Genomic DNA, 20,295 nt, shown 5'->3' on the forward strand with positions numbered 1-20,295 from the left:
CTGAAACTCTAAGTATAAAGAATGTTCAACCGACTTGAGTTAGAACAGACCAGAGAACTGAGCCCTGCTGGCTGGCATCCCTGTGCCCTCTCAGCTCCAGGCAGTGCTCTTTGCTGTTACCCAGACCCTCCTCCTGGACTCTGTGGGATATGTTCTCAGTGATCTGTAGGAAGCCAATGTCTTGTGGGCACAGCAGCAAGGAGAGCCAACAGGATGAGTGGCCCCTGAGGTATCTGTGTCTCTCCTCTTATGTGGAAAATTTAGATTTCCAGCTTTAGGGTCCTCACTACAGAGGGCTGAAATTTGGCTTCTGGGGTATAAAGAACAGCTGGAAATTCAAAAGTGTTTCAACACTTTGGACGAGTAAAGTTCTGTTAGTGGTTTCAGAGACACAGAGCAGAGGAAGGCAGGGGGAATTTTCAGTCTGTGGGCCACATGGGTAGAGCCATGGCAGGCATGTCATGAACCCCAGGCATTCCATCAACCAGTGTCAAAGGATTGTACTTATCATTTGTTTTATTCCCAAGCTGTCTTTTTGTGTATCTCTTCAATGACTCATCTGCACACCTATTGTAATGACAGGATTTTGGAATGGCGGAGGAATTTGCTACTAAGGCCCTGGAGCTGAAACCGAAATCTTATGAAGCATACTATGCGAGAGCAAGGGCAAAACGCAGCAGCAGGTGAGGCAAGGGAGGGTGAGAAACAGCAGTGTCTGAAAATGTGGCTAAGGCAATAGGCCACCCTGGGTTGTGCACACCCAATGTGCCTGCCCTTGCCAACTCTCGGGGCCAGGCTTTGCAGGCAGGGCACTGCTCACAATCAGCACTTCTGGGAACTTTAGGAAAGGTAAAATGGAGAATGGCACTTCCTTCCAGGAAGCCTGTGCCATGTCTCAGTCACTTTTCAGCCTCAAGCCAATGGCATGAAGAAATAATGATGAAGTAAAGAGGAAGCCACTTAAGCCAAACCTCCCCTGTGCCCTCTCAACAGGAAGAACAGCACAGCCACTTACAGACTCCTCCTTCCCTTTCCTACAGGCAGTTGGGGACTCCCCAGATTATTTAGTCCTTGATAGAGGGTTCTCCTAAGTCTGACGACATTGAACCTCTTCACCTAGACACAGACAGACAGACGGACAGACAGACAGGAGGTCCTGCTGCCAGGACTGAGATGGCACCATTCCTTGTGCCCATCTGCTTTGCTTTGGCCACTGAGTAAGAGATCCTCCAGAGGGATCTAAGAAGTGCCAGTCATTGTCCTTGATGCCTCTCCCCAGCCCCAGCCTTCTCCTGTGCATGGGAACGAACTGTTTGGGATTTACTGCTGTAAGCCAGGGGAATTTGTCTACAAAAATCAAAACAAAGCTAGTAACACTGAAAGCAGTGATCTAGCTAAAGTCAGTGTTTTCTAGAAAGTCAGCTGCTAGATCCTCTGTCTGGTGTTGTTCCTTTGCCACTAGGAGACTTGTCCACTTCCCAGGCAGTTTAGTTGGGAGGATAGGAGATACAGGAATATCTCCATGGTTCGTTTGCTCATTTGTAAATGAGGATCTTATTGGAGCAAGCTCAGCTCCACTCTCGGTCACCTGTGACCTAGCAGAAGGATACACAGTTCTGTTAGGTGATGGGGAAAAGGGACCGAAGACAGATGCCACACCTAGGATGTAAGAGGCCTGAAGTTTAGACCAAAATATTGAGAATATTTTTTTTTTAATTTCACAGGATCATCTGGGCATGGTAGTTCATGCCTTTAATCCCAGCACTCAGGAGGCAGTGGCAGGAGGATCTCTCTAGTTCAAGACCAGCCTGGTCTACATAGCAAGTTCCAGGACTGTCAGGGCTACATAGAGAAACCCTGTCTCAAACCCCTTTGCCACACACACACACACACACACACACACACACACAATTACACTGGATCAGAAAGATTTTTAAACACCACAGTTACTTACTGCTATGTTCCTAAGCTACTTGACAGTGACACTGTAAATGACAACCCCAACCAACCCTCAGACTACCTAGGCTGTGCTCGAGCACTAAGATCTTCCAGAAGGGCCTGTCTGGACTGACCTAATGAAGACATTCTCTATTAACCCCAGAGAGGCCAGAAGGAAGATATAAGCCAAAATGTCTAGGAACTCATTCTAAACTCTTCGAGAATAACAGCCTTTGTTTCCTTCCTTATAAATCAAACTGAACTAGATCCTCTTGAGTCCCCCAAATGCTACCTGATGCAGTTTTCTGAATTGGTGGCCATGTTCTCTGCTCCTGGTAATTCCTATTCATTCTGAATAACTCCTATCCTTGTGTTTGCATTTTGTCAAGCAGACAGTTTGCAGCAGCCCTAGAGGACCTGAAAGAGGCCATCAAGTTATGTCCAAACAACCGTGAGATCCAGAGGCTCCTGATGCGAGTGGAGGAAGAGTGCAGACAGATGCAGCAGCAGCAGCAGCAGCCACCGCCACCACCCCAGCAGCCTCCGCAGGAGTTGCCAGAGGAAGAAACAGAGCCTGAGCCCCAGCATGAAGATATATACTCTGTACAAGACATATTTGAGGAGGAGTACTTGGAACAAGATGTTGAAAATGTTTCCATTGGCCTCCAGACAGAGGCTCGCCCCAGTCAGGGCCTCCCAGTAATCCAGAGCCCGCCCTCCTCTCCAGCCCACCGGGACTCAGCCTACATCTCTAGCTCACCTCTTGGCTCTCATCAGGTTTTTGACTTCCGGTCCAGTAGTTCTGTAGGTTCTCCCACTAGACAAGGTTATCAGTCCACCTCGCCTGCTCTTTCTCCGACTCACCAGAACTCTCATTACAGGCCTAGCCCACCACATACTTCCCCAGCTCATCAGGGTGCATCATACCGATTCAGCCCACCTCCTGTGGGAGGGCAAAGCAAGGAATACCCTAGCCCTCCCCCTTCCCCTCTCCGTAGAGGCCCTCAGTATAGGGCCAGTCCTCCAGCTGAGAGCATGAGTGTCTATAGATCCCAGTCTGGCTCACCTGTACGCTATCAGCAAGAAACAAATGTGAGTCAGCTTCCTGGCAGACCAAAATCTCCACTGTCCAAAATGGCCCAGCGGCCCTACCAGATGCCTCAGCTTCCAGTGGCAGTTCCCCAGCAAGGGCTCAGGCTACAGCCTGCCAAGGCCCAGATTGTAAGAAGTAACCAGCCCAGCTCAGCAGTGCACTCAAGCACTGTAATCCCAACGGGAGCCTATGGCCAAGTAGCCCATTCACTGGCCAGCAAATACCAATCTTCACAAGGAGACATGGGAGTAAGTCAGAGCCGACTGGTTTATCAGGGATCAATAGGGGGGATGGTAGGGGACGGAAGGCCTGTACAGCATGTCCAAGCCAGTCTGAGTGCTGGTGCCATCTGTCAGCATGGAGGATTGACCAAAGAAGACCTGCCACAGCGACCTTCCTCTGCCTACCGAGGCGGTATGAGGTATAGTCAGACACCACAGATTGGACGTAGCCAGTCAGCGTCATATTATCCGGTCTGTCACTCAAAACTAGATCTGGAGCGTTCCTCCAGCCAGCTAGGTTCCCCTGATGTGTCACATTTAATCAGAAGACCTATCAGTGTCAACCCTAGTGAAATCAAGCCCCACCCACCAACTCCCAGGCCACTGCTGCACTCACAGAGTGTGGGCCTGCGCTTTTCTCCATCCAGCAATAGCATCTCATCCACCTCCAACCTGACTCCCACCTTCCGGCCTTCTTCTTCAATTCAACAAATGGAGATCCCACTAAAACCGGCATATGATAGGTCATGTGACGAGCTATCACCAGTATCTCCCACTCAGGGAGGTTACCCCAGTGAGCCCACCCGATCCAGGACCACACCATTCATGGGGATCATAGATAAAACAGCCCGGACTCAACAGTACCCCCACCTTCACCAGCAGAATCGGACCTGGGCAGTCTCATCAGTGGATACCGTTCTCAGTCCCACGTCTCCAGGCAACCTGCCTCAGCCTGAATCCTTCAGTCCACCATCATCCATCAGCAACATTGCCTTTTATAACAAAACCAACAATGCACAGAATGGCCATTTGCTGGAGGACGATTATTACAGCCCCCATGGGATGCTGGCTAACGGGTCCCGTGGAGACCTCTTGGAAAGAGTCAGCCAGGCCTCCTCTTATCCTGATGTGAAGGTGGCACGGACCCTACCAGTGGCTCAGGCATACCAGGACAACCTGTACAGGCAATTGTCTCGGGACTCTCGACAAGGGCAGACATCGCCTATCAAACCAAAGAGACCATTTGTGGAGTCTAATGTTTAAGAGACATTTGTTGGAGTGAGATCCATATGTTTTCACTGCACATTTTCAGGCTTGGTTTCCACATCTGAGGTAGTTCTCTGGCTTAATTTCTCATGTAGCTTTTGTGTGGTGTTCAGAGGTGACAGCCCACATTGTTGAAATCCTTTGCATGCAGCTGACTGGGAAGCTGGCCTCTGGTGAGCCAGGACTTCAGTTTCTCGGGTCTGTGCCCCAGCCACATGCTCTCTCCCTCTCTTCCAATACCAACGAGGAGATTTCGTGCCGTGAGCTTTAACCAGGGAGATCAGACACACTGGTCGGCTTTCTCCAGGAGACAATCGCTTTCACTGATGTTCTTGTTGTGTGAATGTCTGTTTCCTTTTTTAAAAAGTAAGATGTTCTTGTTTGTTTTCTTCTAGAAACGTTAGGACGTGTGTGATGCCTCTCTGTCCTTGCATTCTTCCTCAGTGTTCACATGGCCAGCCCCAGTGCATCGCTGTGCCGTGGTCTCCTCCCCACTCCCCACTCTCCAGCTCCCTGCAGGTGTCAGCTCTAGAATCTTCATTTACTTTATTGCTGGTCCTCCCCTGGCACAAGGGGTCTAGAGAGAGTGAGAAAGAAAAGAAAAGAAAAGAAAAGAAAAGAAAGAAAGAAAGAAAGAAAGAAAGAAAGAAAGAAAGAAAGGCTGGCTGGCTATATTGTTTGGAAGAAAAGCCCACTATAATTATCTGAAATCTTACTATGTTTTTCCAAGAAGCATTTGGGGAAGATTTAATAAACATCCAGCCCTTTAAATAAGTTGATTAGCCAAGGAAATTCCAGGAGAACTGTGGGTATTTTTAAAGTGAGAATATCTCACCCAGAGGTATTCTCTAGGCTTTAACCAACAGTTAGCCACTAAAGGCTGCTGATTTTCCAAGGCTAGAGAAGGGAATAAGTACGGAGAAAAGAGGAGAAAGGGGGAAAGATTGTTCTTGCTTCTCACCAAGAGAAAGCTGTGTCAAATCTGCATTTTAGATCCCAAAAAGCCCTGAACAACCTGAGGTCTGGCTGCTGTTGTAGCCCTACTAGCTGCATTTTCACCTGGAGCCAGGCTTCATTCAGCTGACGCTCATTGTCTCAAACCAAGATGGTGGTGTAAAGAGTTTCTTCCAGAACCTGTTTGGGTTCTCTTGGGACTGCAAGACCCATCCCAGGGTTCCTACCCAGGCCACTGCATCCCATGCTGGCTGTTAACCCATCCCAGGGTTCCTACCCAGGCCACTGCATCCCATGCTGGCTGTTAACCCATCCCGGGGTTCCTACCCAGGCCACTGCATCCCATGCTGGCTGTTAACTAATTCCATTTTAAGAACTCTGGTTTCATTATTCTCTGTTAAAGTAATTGTCTCTTTTATCTAGGAGTGTTTAATGGTAATCTTTGAAAGTCAGAAACAGCCAAAAGTGTTGCAGATTGCTCTGAGCACTGGATAGGGGCATGAGATTGATAGCAGGCCTTTTCTTCTCTCAGTTTCCATTCCTCTTGTGGCTGTTTGCTAACCTGGTTTTTGAAAAGCTGAGACAACTATGAGCTAGATACAAGAACACAGGAACCAAAGCTATAGCACAGTGCCATCTCTGGCTGCATGTCAGTTCTTAAAACCAAGCCACAGGTACAGAAATGGTACCATGTTCTTAGGGAGCATTTTACTAGTTAGTAAAGGGCTGCAGGGAGGAAGGATAGTTTCTTGAACAAAATCCAAAATCCTGTGATCTGTTTGGAATGCAGTTCTCTGGTAGGATCTGAAGTCATGCAGAGCATGACACTGAGATCAGAAACCTTTCATTGCTGATTTAGATTCTGCCAGTAGGTGGAGCCCAGGCCCCCCAAGCCTAAAACACATCAGGACTCATCTCTGTAAGCAGGACTGTTTTTACTCTGATACAGAAGAACTACCCTGTTCTCCTGGACTAGGATAGGCACTGGTCATTTCTCCCTACCTGTCTGTATCTTCGTCTCTCCCATCTGGAAGAAGTTTATAGCTGTGGGGTCAGCCTGTAGCTGGGAGCAGCAGCCTCTTGACTCCATGTGGCCTGGACACAGCTCTGTTGGTCTCTGCATCACATCATCTCTTATCTGAACCACATCTGAGGGAGCTACTACAATCCATTAGAAAAGTGCTCCGCCTGTTTGGAAAGCCACCCTTAGCACCTTCCTGCCCAGATGGGTTAGAATGCCATGCAGTCCTAAAAATATACCATAGCTGCCACTATTACCCAGGGTCCCTCATTCTCCCAGGAAAAGCAAGAGAGTTAGCGTCTCTACTCCCACCTGAAATGTCAGTGTCAAACCACAATTATTTCCTAGCCATTATAAGAGAGAGTGCATGCCACTACTGGGAGCAAGTGGTTTTTGACTTAAAAACACCAATGGGAGCGTCCTGAGGCAGGAGATAAGCATCTGTCTTCCCTGGATGCAGACTGCCTGCCCTGCTTTGCTACTTCACTGCCATGGTTGATCTTAGTACTGTATTTTAAACGTGCCCCTCCCTTCCCAACAATGAACGTTTGCCAGACACACATGGCTTCAGGATGGAAGGCATCTTAAATGAAACTGGCAAATTCTGCTCACTCAATTCACATCACCCTTAAGTAGAGACAGGTGACAAACTTCAGCTTGCAGGTTTCTCACCAAAACATGTTCCTTTGCCCAAAATTCTTGCACTAATGGGTTTCCATCACATCATGTCTATAAATGGGTGCACTTTACTGTTTGAATTTGTACTCTGATAAATACTGGATATTTAAGTGTGAGTAATGTCTTCATTAGAAATTAGCAGAGTCACTCTTGTCTCTAGTGTGTTTTTCAAGAAAAAAAAAGGAAAGAAATCAAGCAGTGGATCACAGCATTTATAGCACAAGAAATAACTGTTGTATATAAGCCTCAAAGATTAAGAATTTTTAAACACAAGAAAACATTTGCAGTGATTTTAAAGTGCTTTTCCAGCAATTCTCTTAGGGACTCCTGAGACATGGTTCATTTATTTACTGGATCAGTAAGGCACACAAGTAACAATTAAAATTATTGTTTATTTACAAAGTAAAGGGAAAACCTGTGTAACATGAGAATTCGGCATGGACGAATGGAGATCATTGTGTATCTGCTGTTGTGTCTGTCCAGGTTGCACACGTGCACTATTAAAGTCCCGAGGTAATAGAGCACAACCCCTCCCATTCCTCTCCCAGGCGCCCCTTTCTAGATGTGTTTAACTTAAGCGTGATGGCTCAGGAAGATTCCACTAATTAGAACTGTGTACAGTATCCCAGGGTGTTGCCCAGATATCCAAGTTTGCTGATTTTAGTTAAGCCTGGATTATCACTTTTCCTAAATTACTGTAAACAGAACAGCTGAGAGAAAGGTGTTCTCCGCCCTTATATTGTATAGTAGTTTATGATCCCCCTAAATATTGGTATTTTTATATTCCAGAGATATACCCGATAGAAAAATTTTAAACCAGTATCTAATTTAATATCCATAAGTATTTTTCCTTAGAGTTTAGTCATATGCAGTGGGATATGTGGATGTCACTTGTGCTTCACCATACTCTACCGCTAGGTGTCACTGTGACTCTGCATCATACTTACCTGGTTACAAAGACCAGCTTCGTGGAGCTGCTGCCAGTGCAGCTGGCGGCCCATAGAGTAGAGGTTCAGGAAGAAGGGAAGAAAGCCTGGAGGGGTCTTCATGCAGCCATGCCATCTGTAGCAGGACAGACTCTGGACACCACCTGTTTGGGAGGCTACATTGAACTCCCTATCTCCCCATTAGAACTGTTCCTCTCAGTTCCACTCAGCCTCCAACTTTTATAACTCCAGAAGTGTCATAGTTGGGTGGTTGATTAAAGATGGTTATTTTTCTACTGCAGAAATGCCTTGGACAAAACCAGTTGCTCACTGAATCTTTGCCACACAATGGAACAGGCTCCCCAGGTGGCAGGATATGCTGCCTCTGTGCCCATCTCCTGTTGAGCCCGAGTGCTCAGCAGCCCCACCCACCCTACCTGCCTGCCCTCAGGCTGCCCAGTTCTCCAGAAGGGGTCTGCTACCGCCTTTACTCTGAGGGCCATACTGCCCTGCCTCATGCTTGTTAAGAGGTGTGACTTCTCCTTTTCCTCTGGGAATTCCAGACTGACCATCTACCATGACTAACAATGAACAAAGGGCTTAGGGTAAGAGCTACCTACAAAGACGCGTCATGGAAACCTTCACCATGCAATGCCTTGAACTCAGCTCTGGCTCCCAAGAAAAGGCAGCTGGCTAGGGGCCTGGACACAAGCACAACGGGGCTGGTGGAGCCACTGTGCAGAGCTACTTGAATATTCACTGGGTCTTCATCAACTCTCTGTAATACAGACCACTCAAGGGCTGAAGTGTTGGTAACCTTCATTTCGGTGTCCAATGCCTCACAGGAGCTGAGCCACCCTGAGATGCTTGTGGCCACGATGGCCGCAGTCAGAGCTTTGAAAGTCAGTACCAAATGAACGTATGATTGGACACCAACAACCAAGTGTTACTGTTTCCTCACCCTGCCATCTCATTTCTTCCTGCTAACTATCGTGATCCCTACACTAAGCTGACCAGTCAGGCTACATCTGGCTGCATGCAGATGCCAGCCAGCACCATCTCCTGGTTTCAGATAGACCTACTCCATGGGAAGGATGTGGCCTAGCTGCTTTGTTTCTGTAACACTTGATGGCTGATTTTTTTCCTTTGCTAATCACTAACCAGAAAATCTGGCTAGGACTTAACTCACTCCCTTCAATCCCCAGGACCAGATAGAGAGTTAATTCTGGAAAATTCTGTACTTGAATGTACCTGCCTTACTGTGTACCCATTCACTGGGGGAGGGGGGATTAGAGATGTTGGCTCTAGATATCCACTTCATTCAAGGTTATTTTGGAAATCCTGTAAGTTCTACTTCCTGTCCTGGTTTGGTTTGGTTTGCTTTGCTTTGCTTTGTTTTGTTTTGTTTTTGACATTTGCCTGACTCCTGCTGAGCTGGGCAGGTTCCCTGTGGGGCCCAGGGCAGGTGCCATTCTCAGGCATGGCCTCCCTTCCATCTAGCACAGCATCTGTCTCTCTGTTCTGTCTCCTCCAAACCCAAGATGATTTTAATTAGTACAGACATGTACAGTCTACAATTAAAGAGTGATTTGTACTGATTTGATTTTGATTATTCCTCTTTGCTGTCCTTTCAAGACACTTGCTGGAAAAAGCTTTAATGCACTTAGTTTTCCTTTAGGTTTTCTATAACTCAGATGTAAAGGACTTTCTCTGTACAGTATATTATCCAATGCATGTTTGTTCTCTATCCTGATATATCGAACACCACACGGTCGTGAACTCGTGCAGTGGGGATGCCCCACACCCAGCGGAGGCCTCCAGCCCCGTGAATAAGGAAGACATTTTCTCTACTGTACTTGCTTGAACAGTTTTATTGTCTGTACATGTGAGCTGTGTGAGATAGATGTGAAAAGTTCAAATGAATGCATTTTCCTGCCCCATGTATACAGAACGTCATCTGTACAATGAACTGTATGTATGAAAGCAAATGTACGTATTTATAAATGGTCAACACTTGGAGAAACCTGGCGTCTGCTGCTTTTCTCCTTCCTTCCTCTATCTAGGGAACCGACTTCCCAGCTCACCCGTAACTGGAATGGCAGTGCTGAGGATGCCACCCCAAGGGAGAACGCCAAGGTCAAGGCTACGGCTAGATTCCTCATGACTCATTTGCTCTGCTGTGAGAGGCTCGGAGGTATGCCTCCCTGTGTCTGTTCATTGAGTTGCTGTGTGTCTCCTCTGAGGTGGACACTGATAGCACTTTAGGGAGCTGTTGGCCCAAGATGGTTCTAGGACCTCAGTGAAGCCTGGCTCTGTGTGGAGTTAGGGCCTTTTCCTCAGCAGCAGCTACACAGGAGTGCTGTGCTCCCATCACGTTTTGTTTGTTTGGAATTCGTGACTGATTAATACATGGTCTTGCTGTGTTTTCTGAGGCAGGCCATAAACTTCTGGACTCAAGTGATCCTTTTGCCTTGGCCTCCCAAGTAGCTGAGGACACAGGCACATACTATAGCCAGCTTAGTTGCTTCAATTTTGGTAGCTGAAACTTACCCCAGCATCACCACCTTGCCAAAATCTAAGCTTGCAGCATGCTACCACCCTAGCTGTTGGGTTTAGAGATGCTAAGTCCAAGGATGGGATGCAGCCTGTGCTGTAGATCCAGAGACTAGCTTGTCAGTTAAACTGAAGACCCTCACTCAGCTCCCAGTTCTTTATTTTAATTCAGGAATCCATCTGGATGTCTCCAGTTCTAGGCCTAGAGCTCAAGAGCTGCAATGTGACCAGAAAGCTTACTGCTTCCTAAAACTCTTAGCACTTTTTAAGTGGGGTGAGCCTTGTCTGCCTCACTGAAACCTGTCTCCTTGAGAGACAAGCAAGGACACCAGATTGTGTCAGCAGCCCCACCCAGCAGCCTGCCAGCCCCACAGCTGCCTAGTTCTCAAGAATCAGTCTGCTGCCACCTTCTTTACTCCAAGGGCCATGCCGTGCGCTTCTTGAGAGGTGTGAGTTCTCCTTTTCCTCTAGGAATTCCAGAGTGACCATCTACCATGACTAACAATGACACCACTGACCCTACCATCTAGACCCAATTCCCAAACAACTAAAATCTGAGAAAGCAGGAAAACTCCAAGACAGGCACAGCCAGCTAGCCTGCATACCAAAATCACCTTCATAAATTAGAAAAGATTCTAGGAGAACTCACATGCTAGGTTTGATAACTGTTTGCTTCATTAGCAACTAAAAAAAAAGAAGAGAAAAGAAGAAAATAGTTTACAAAACTCCAGCTTTGGGGCATCAAAAGAATATAACAAGGTAGAATTTAGAAAAAAATAATCCTTAAAAGAATATTTCTAGATAGAAATCCACTCTGTGAATCAATGAGTAGCAGATATCTTCATAGGTTCCCGGAAGTTCCTCATAACTTCTTCCCTTACTAGCCACCTTTTGGTGACCATTTGGGTAGATGCTCCCTGGTGCTGGTCTGTGAAAGAACCAAAGAGCCGTACGTACTCCTCCATTCGGCAGAAGCCAGTGGCAGCAAGTGGAGCAATATAGCTTAAAAGGTAGGTTGGGGGAAGATGGAGCCCCTCATGACTGAGTCATATTTCCCAGGAGTAAGACAAAACTAGGCCTGGTAGGCTCGTGTAAAAGGCCCAAAAGAAGGCTCAGAGTCAGTCCTCTTATCTGGGCTGGATTATACCCAGAGACTGAGCTAGGGATTTGACACACAGCAGCCAAGAGGTCTTCTGAAGCAAGGCCTCCCTGTGTGAACCATTATTTGCTTAAAAATATTTAAAGGACATGGCTTGGAACATGTCACAGGCTGCCACCAAACATGGGCCAAGTATAGGAGGTAGTAAGAAAGGTTCCTTGCACAGCCTCCAACCTTGCTTCTGCATGCCTTTCCCAGCTCTCCACAGCCTCCAACCTTGCTCCTGCATGCCTTTCCCAGCTCTCCACAGCCTCCAACCTTGCTTCTGCATGCCTTTCCCAGCTCTCCACAGCCTCCAACCTTGCTCCTTCATGCCTTTCCCAGCTCTCGGAGGCAGGGTGGCTCTCTCAGATCTGCCCGGAGAGCACCTACCCAGCAATTAACTAAAGCCGCAAAGTCATCTGCCGAGCTGCTGCTTCACGAGTGGATGAGTGGCTCTTTAGCGGTTTTTACTTACTGAGAATACCATACATGTATATGAGAAGGACTCCCAATCCTTCTTGACTCATTCCAGATCTCCTTCCCAGCTTAATGGTGTTTAACCCATTGAGTCCAGTTAGTGTTGCAAGTAGTGCTGAGTGTAAAGCCATCTATAGGAGCAGGAGCAACCTAGCAAGGGCCGCATGGCTGAAGAAAATGACTGGCCTTCCCACAGAGGCCATCAGTGGCTAATAGTGCCGCCACTAGGGTGTTGGGCCTCATCAGCCCTCCCTCACTGCATGCTTGGATTTTTGGCTGGCTTGAACTTGTACGGGTCATGTGCTGACAACCACAGTGCTGTGAGTTGTGCACCAGCCCTATCATGTCCAGAAGACACTTTTTACCAGCAGTCCTTGGCATATAGGGTCTTTGTATACACACACACACACACACATTCTTCATAATGATCCCAGAGCCTTGAGGAGATGGAGGGATATTATTCTCTGCATTTTGATCATTCTTTATATAACTAAAAAATGAGGCTTTTCTGGTGAGACCTGAGAGCTGCCTAAGTACTTAGAAAGTAATTTCATACTATGTCCATTTAACAAAAACAAAAAAACAAACAAACAAACAAAAAGTTTATTCTCCTTTAGGGCCAATGACCAGCCACAAGTTCTTGGACCAATTACACCAGGTATGACTGACTGTGAAGCAGGCCTTAAATCCAGTCAGAAAGCGGTTGGTTGCCCCAGAACATTCATGCCATTACTCCAATGGACATCTTTCCAGACTTGTCATTGTTGTATTTGGCAATGGTTTACAATGAGTGGTTTTAAAAGCCAGAATCGGAAATTTCTAACAAATGAGTTTGCTTTCTCCAAAGTGCATGTGTCAAAGCAGATTCTGAGAGCTGAATTTTCTTGAGGTCACAGAGGCAAAGGCAGAGCTCAGAACTGGTCTGCCCTGCTGCTGCTTTTCTCAAAAGGGTGATCAAGGAGAAAACAAGCTGAGGGCACTGAAAGAAACATCGGCACCAAGTCAAAATGCAGGCCTTGTCACACATGCTTCAAGTTGAAGAGCTTGGGACCTCTCAAGATTCCAAAGACAGCTAGAGTGAGCTTCCTCTCATTTAAGTCAGCACAGAAGACAGGTAGTACAGCCTTGGCCTCCAGTATCTGAAATCATTTGGAAATTCATAATGAGAACACAGGATTTAGGAATAACCCCGAAATGAGAAAGAAGATGGGACCTAGCCCTCACAAACACTGGGCAGCCTATATCTGCCGCTGATACCTTGTACATGTGCTAAACCCTGTGCCTACTTTACATAAGTGAAAGTCCCTAAGGAAGCCTTCGTTTAGAGCAGTGGTTCTCAACCTGTGGGTTACAACCTCGTTAGAGGTTGAATGGCCTGTTCACAGGGTCACCTAACACCATCAGAAGACATAAATATCTACATTATGAGTCATAACAGTAGCAAAATTAGTTATGAAGTAGCAACAAAAATAGTTTTATGCCTGGGGGTCACCACAGCATGAGAAACTTTATTAATAGTTCATAGTATTAGAAAGGTTGAGAACCACTGATTTACAGGGAAAAACCAGCTTGATTCTGGCTCCTACACACTAGAAAACAGCCAGAGGATAAAGCTTAACAAATGCCTGGGGACCCCTCAGTGTAGATTTGCTTTAAGCTCCTTTTAAATAGTGAGCTCTGGGACCAGGCATAGAGTCGTGTGCCTTTAATCCCAGCGCTTGAGAGGCAGAGGTAGTCAGAGCTTTGAGTTCAAAGACAGCCTGGTCTATAGAGTGAGTTCCAGGATACCCAGGAATACAGAGACCATGTTTTGGGGGTAAAAGAGAGACAGAGCTAGGTCTCCAGTAGGGTATTTTTAGTCTTGTTAATATCATTGAGGATATTTGTGCTTGTTTTGTTGTGGTATGGGAGGTGGTGGTGGTACTGGAACAGAACCCAGGGCCTTGCCCAAATCAGGCAAGTGATCTCCCACCTTGAGCCCTCCTGTTAATTTAAGATGGGGTCTACCCTTGTAGTCCAGGCTGCCCTCAAGATCTATCTGCCTACCTGCCATGTGCTGTGATTACAGGGATGTACTACCAAGCCTTGCTTTAAATGAGAAGGCTCACCATGAGGCACAATGAGACCCAACTGAATTCTCCATCAGCACAGCACCTGGGTCATATAAATCAACCTAACACCAATCTCAACTCATTCTTAAAAGCTTCACTCCTCTTCAAAAGGATCGGAAACACTTGTTGAAAGGGTCAAATAGACACTGTACGGGACATGTCCAGCTGCTTAGGTTCAGCCAGGTAAGCCCTGCCAGTCACCATCTGCCGTTTCCAACCTGAGGACAATTTCTCTCGTCTCTAGTAGAATTTCACATATGACAGCTTAAAGCTTTGGTCCCTCTACTTGTCTCAGCAAATGAAAACAGAAGGCAAGCTGTTGGCTGTAGACATTTATTAATTCATCTGTTGCACCAACAACACACTGTACGTCACAGGAGATAGAAGAAACAGAAGAAACCACAGACATCTGCCTGGGGGCCTTCTTTGGTCCTTAGTCATGTATCAACACTTTGGCAAAAAGATTAGTTTACAGACTGTCATTGCAGACCTAAATTCTAGTTCTCTTTGTAGTCTGGCAAGGGAGACTCACGGTGGTACTCGTTAGTCTGTCTACGGACAAGTCTCCCAAATGTAAACATTTGACTATGCAAGTGTGCCGACTGATGACAGAACTTCTAAGATTCCCTATCCTTACAGCATACACAATTGAAACTGGATGCAGACCTCACCGTCCCAGCAAATGGAGGGACGGGAGAGAAGGCCGGGGTGCCGGGTAGCTTCAGGGAGGGGCTACACCACAGCTGGGAGAAGAGACAACACCAGAGGCAGGGCCCACAGCGCAGTTATTAGACATCTGACAGAGAAGGCCAGCCTACTGACCTAAAAGAACTACCAGGTTCAGAAACCATTCATTTCCTCACTGCTGGAACCCCTGGGTTATACATGTTCAACCACGCGTGTCACAAATGGTGAGGAAGGAAAACAAGGAGAGAACATGTGCCATGCCAGAGAACACAAGATCAATGCTCTAATCCCAGTATTTCTAGACTCGAGCCAAACAGTGACTCAGCTAACAACACAACAGGCAGTTGGGGGTTGAAGCTAAGTGCAGGCACCAGAGGAGACCAATCCTGTTCCTCTCTTCCACTTCAGTCCTATTGTCCAGGGATGATGGACCCAGGGGTGGGAGGACCATGATCCCCCAGTGCCGCTTCAAAGCCAAGGTGCCCCAGCAGCCCCCTGGAGAACAAGACAAACAGCAGCCCTCCTCCAAAAACTCAGGAGGTGTGTAGCCTCCCACTTTCAGAGCCTGCCCAGGCTGGCCCCCAGAAGGAAACTAGGGCTTAGCCCCGAATGACAGGAGGAACTCTGCCAGGGCAGCTGGAGGCCAGGAGGCCCTCACTGCTAGCAGCCTGCCCTCCTCCCACAGGGCAGGTATTTACCTGCATTTTGATTATCAATCCCCTTCCCCACGAAAAGCCTATTTAAGGATCAGGGATTTTAAAAGAACAGAAAGGTCTAAGGCTGTGGTCAACCCACACGCCAAGGCTCCTTTGGGAGCCAGCGTCAACCTTTCTGGGGAGCCTTACTCTGAACACCAGCATACTTTACACATAATATCACTTGCTCTACTGCCAAGGACACGTGCTTCCCAAGCTGCTGGAACCCCTGGCTTGAATACACAGAGCAGCAGTCTTGACTTCTCCGTGCCAGTCCCTCAGGCCCAGCCCCAGCCATCTGCTGCATGGAGGGTGGAGCTACTGTCTAGTTCCAATAAGGATCAGGGCCAGGCTTGACCCCAGATCCCCTAACCAAGCTTTCTGCATGTGAATGGACAACAGCGTACAGACAGAGCCGACTCAGGGCTCACAGGATGCATCAAAAGCCGCAGAGAGGAAGGGGAGGAAAGGAGACAGAGAGCAACTCCAAAGCCTAGAGTCCCACTAAACTAACAACAGTGCCCCATACTCCTGGACCCTAAGGCTCAGTGTCTGCAGGGAAGAGCAAAAAGATATCTGGAAACCCACAGAGCCAAGAGGGCCATCCACACGCAGCCCCTGTACAGGACAGGAAGGCAATCACTGGGGACTGGGGCTGTCTCCCTCTGTGAGTGTCTTGAAATCCATGGAGAGGGCTTGTTCTTCAGCCTGGGATGGCCGCTTCCAGTCAGCTTGAGCCAAGATGTACAGCACAACCACCCCAAAACAGACCAGCAGCAAGCCGAGCACGTTGGCCAGGACCCCCTCAGGTTCAAACGTGCTGTACTTGGTCCTGTAGGGTAGGGTGAAGGGAAAAGTCACCAGGGTCTCAGTTAAGACAAACATAGCCCAGGCTTTAAAGATGCTTCGGGTTTCAGGTGGCCAGCTTCCACCCTCCCAGTGAGAAGCCAGCTCAGAAACAGGCTTCTAGGAAGGCAGGGGGCTCTTGGGCCCTGCCTCTCCACGACACTTACCCAAGTTTAAATAGCAGGGCCTCCTTCAGGCCCAGTAGGGCTGTGCCCACAGAGAGGAGGAAGATGGTGGCACCAAAGAAGATGTGTTGAGGGCGGTAGCGGCTCCTCAGAGAGAATGAAGCTCCAGGGAACAGGAAGAAGCTGAAACCCACAAGCCACTGAAAGGAGAGAGGGCTCTACTGAGCCACAAGCTGGCTGTGACCTAATAGGAGGCCACCAAAGCACTTGTGTGAAGCATGAAACACTTATGGGGAAGGTGGACTGGTCTCCACCCTGTGGCTTTAGGAAGCTGAAACATCACTCAACAGTGTGTAGTCGGTAGGCAGAGTGAAGGAGGCCATGGTACCCTGGCCTCTAGGATCTAGATTATACCCAGGTCAACCTCTGAAAACAACCCAACTAAATTCATCTGCTCTTTTCCCTTCTGGACATGCACCCTGGAGAATGGACCCCTATATGGCACACTGAACCCCATTTCCCCTCCCTTTGCCGCCCTCACCGGCACTGGACTCACCTGCACAAAGTAAAGAACAAAGACTAAGATCCCGCACCAGCTGTGCAAGCTGTACAGGTCAGCATAGCCCTTCTTCTTGTGGTAGTCGAACACAGCCACCAAGCCTGGGGCAGAAGCAGAGGCCATGTGAGGACAGGGCTAGTCATGGAAAGAGAGGGGAGGGGAGACCTGGAGGAAAACACTAGCCAGAACTTCTGGGCTTTGGTCCAGCCAGATGATGGCCAGCACCCAGTGTCCCTGCCTGTGATGCCTGTGAGGAGAAGCATAGGAGAAGCTCCAAAGCCAAGTAGCTTGGAGCAGGGACAGTGTGTGTCCAGCAGCTGCTGCTGGAGCCTGAGGCAGCAGGTAGAGAAGGAAAGGCTGTGCTCAAAACTCACCCACCAGGGCGATGATGAAGGCGAAGACATGCAGCAGCCCATGCAAGATCTTGGTCGTGCGTTTGGCTTCTTTTCTGAAGACACGGTACACCAGCAGAGCTTGTGGGAAGTGAGAGAAAGATGTAAGAGTTAGACTATGATGGACAGCCGACTCTGCTAAGAGCTTGTTGAGGTTTGCAAAGCACAGAAACTGGAGGAGAACTCAGGGCTCCATAGGGGCCTTGCACCCATCCTGGTCAAGGCTCCCCTGAGTCTTTCTACCCCATGCACACCCCGGGACCAGGAAAAGAGGCTACGCCACACTTCTGCCACCATCGGGGGCAGCAAAGGCAGGGCTCTGCCAAGTACCCACTCTGAGCAACTGCTAGACCTGGGATATAAGTCGCTGATTCAGTACTTAGGACTCATCATGCCATCAAACTGAGGTGATGGCGGACTCAGTGTACCCATTCACAGAGTTCGTTCTAGAACCTTCCTAGAGAGACAATCGCTGCTCTTGACAGGCAAACTCCCAGCTCTCAAGGCTTAGTGCAATCCTGCCTAATTCCCACTGCCCCTGGATGCCTCCTAGGACCTGCTGCTGAGAAGTGGCTGCTGGTAGCCCCCCGCCCCCGCCCCGTCCCCACCATCCAGCCCCCACAGGCAGTGTGCTTAGGCCAAGCACCTGCTTACTCTTACCCTAGGGACAGACACTCTAGCTCCATGTTCACGCAAAACAGTACACACATGCATCTATGTCTACTTCTTTTCCCAACTTCCAGCTGCCCCTGAAGATAACTCATAACCCAGCCTGGCCCTGCTCTATCTAGAAGGCAGCTGTAGCGCCTGAGATGCCATCTGCTGAAACCAGAGACAGGTACCAGTGCAACGGGATAGAGAGCAGCCATCACCCACCAACCACAGGCCCCCTGGGCTCTCCCTAGCTTCTTCATCTGTCTTGTCTAGAATCATCAATTTGTCTAAGTGGAAGGAATGTCTGGGATGACAGGATCCCTGCACACTGTCTCTCCCATTGACAGCTACAAACTGCGGCACAGAACAGTGGCTGAAGGGAGCTGGCCCCACAGGACTCACCATCTCCTTGCAAGAAGATCATGCCTATGACCATGCAGAGTGGGTGCACATTAAACTGCAGGGAGCTTTCCCAGGCAATGCCACCTCGGTACAGACCCAGCCACGCACCAGTCACAGCCACCACGGTGAGGCCCAGCAGCTGGGAGAAGGCCACATAATATGGCAGTGCAGCAGGGACGGATGCAAGACCGTGCTCCATTCTGAGACCCCAGCTGCAAGAGAGAGACAGAACTAAAGGGAGCCACCCACAACCTGCAGGAGGCACAACCTGCCCCCTAGGACTGCCACCTCTTCCACCCCAGGGCCTAAGCCTCGCACACCCTTGTTCACTCTCCCACCATTAACACCCATGCTCTCATCCTTGGGCAGAGTCCCAGTGTCCCAGGAACACATCAGCAGGAGGCCAGGCCTTCCCACAGAAACAAACTTGACCTGGGTTCGGTGTACAAGGGAGGGCACAAGTTCTAATGACAGCATGGCCTCCATCCTTGGGTTAAAATTCCTGTTTTCACGGGTGGCAGTGGCACACACCTTTAATCCCAGCACTTAGGAGACAGAGGCAGGCGGATTTCTGAGTTCGAGGCCAGTCTGGTCTACAGAGTGAGTTCCAGGACAGCCAAGGCTACACAGAGAAAACAAAACAAAACAAAACAAACAAACAAACAAACAAAAATCCTGTTTTCAGAGGTCCTGAGTTTCCTGGGGTAGGGTTGACAGATACATTGAAGATGCAAGCAAATTCCCTTCTTTCTCCAGGTGGATGGGAAAATCCTTCCCAGGTGAGAAGTGGAAGCTTTGCTCCTTCACCCCAAGAGTCAGCATGGGCACCCCAGAGAGGATCCCCTTGTTCTACTTAAGTGTTTTCTGCCCCCACTGTACCAGACCACAGGCTAGCCCACTAGCCCCCACCCCCCCATCTGTCCTTTCTAGCTCCTTCCCAAACCAAATGGGGGAGGGGATGCTCTCCTCCCTCAGGTGAGATTTCCAGAGCTGAAGGCCCCAGCACTACGGCCCCATACTCAGAACCCATGTGTCACCATCTACCCTGCTGAACTGCTGATGATCTATGCAGGAAGACAGAGCAGGCATGCTGCCATTTAAGGAGGCACCACCTGAATCAGGAGACCCTTGACATCCAGTGCATGCAAACATGCCCATCAGAACCATCTCAGGCCAGCCCTCAGCCCTTCTTCTGCATGTTCTCCTGTTACCCCAGTGTTCCCATAAGAAAAGAGGGTGGAGGGGAAACAGGCTGGCTCTGCTCTCTGTTCCCTTTGCCACAGTGCTGGCAATGGCTAGGACTCAACACAAAAGTCCTACCCTGGCTGGACAAGGTTACCACCAATGCCACCACCACTGGGACATCAAAGCTCCAGCTTACTGTCCCTTCCCTAGACAGGCAGGACTTGCCTCCCCAGCCAGCCACTTCTCCCAGCAGCAGTGAGTACCAGAAGATTCGCACAGCAGCCAACAGGAGCCGGGGCAGCCATTTCCCCAACCTAGCTAAAGCATGTGCTGGCCCAGTTGTGCTCAAGCCTGGGTGGCCAGCTCCTCCAGTTGATCAGCTCCAGCTCCACCTCCCAACTATCTGACAGCAACTCCTCCATTTGAAAAGAATACCAAGTAGTTAATAATACACTCTGGAAACAGACAAAGGTAAGTCCTCCGCATCCTCACGTGTTTTGTCAGACAGCCACATTTTTTGTAGAAATAGCCCCATGTATCTTCTAACCCCTCCTCAAGCACTGGCATAGCACATACAAACCTCTCCCCCC

General features: G+C 48.7%; 2 protein-coding genes across 13 annotated transcripts in view; one reads left to right on the forward strand and one right to left on the reverse strand.

Annotated features, from left to right (window-relative positions):
* Nucleotides 1-9,901, forward strand: part of Tanc2 (tetratricopeptide repeat, ankyrin repeat and coiled-coil containing 2) — a 320,134-nt gene extending 310,233 nt beyond the window's left edge. For all 7 annotated transcript variants that reach the window (XM_031355012.1, XM_031355013.1, XM_031355008.1 and 4 more), the window contains 2 exons: nt 583-683; nt 2,331-9,901. In XM_031355012.1, coding sequence (XP_031210872.1) covers nt 583-683; nt 2,331-4,296 — 2,067 coding nt within the window. In that variant the 3' untranslated portion in view covers nt 4,297-9,901. The remainder of the gene's footprint in view (nt 1-582; nt 684-2,330) is intronic.
* A 2,733-nt stretch (nt 9,902-12,634) lies between these two features.
* LOC116078325 (cytochrome b561) overlaps nt 12,635-20,295 on the reverse strand; it is a 21,563-nt gene continuing 13,902 nt past the window's right edge. For 4 of the 6 annotated variants that reach the window (XM_031353448.1, XM_031353447.1, XM_031353443.1 and 1 more), the window contains 5 exons: nt 18,521-18,732; nt 17,447-17,545; nt 17,070-17,173; nt 16,556-16,713; nt 14,484-16,374 (listed from right to left, as the gene is read on the reverse strand). In XM_031353448.1, the coding sequence (XP_031209308.1) occupies nt 16,182-16,374; nt 16,556-16,713; nt 17,070-17,173; nt 17,447-17,545; nt 18,521-18,719 (753 nt within the window). In that variant the 5' untranslated portion in view covers nt 18,720-18,732 and the 3' untranslated portion in view covers nt 14,484-16,181. Of the gene's footprint in view, nt 13,189-14,479; nt 16,375-16,555; nt 16,714-17,069; nt 17,174-17,446; nt 17,546-18,520; nt 18,733-20,295 lie in introns of those variants that run through there. The other 2 variants (XR_004113508.1, XM_031353445.1) reach the window with 2 other exon arrangements.

Source organism: Mastomys coucha, unplaced genomic scaffold (genome assembly GCF_008632895.1).
Source record: "Mastomys coucha isolate ucsf_1 unplaced genomic scaffold, UCSF_Mcou_1 pScaffold5, whole genome shotgun sequence".
Taxonomy (NCBI): Eukaryota; Metazoa; Chordata; class Mammalia; order Rodentia; family Muridae; genus Mastomys; species Mastomys coucha.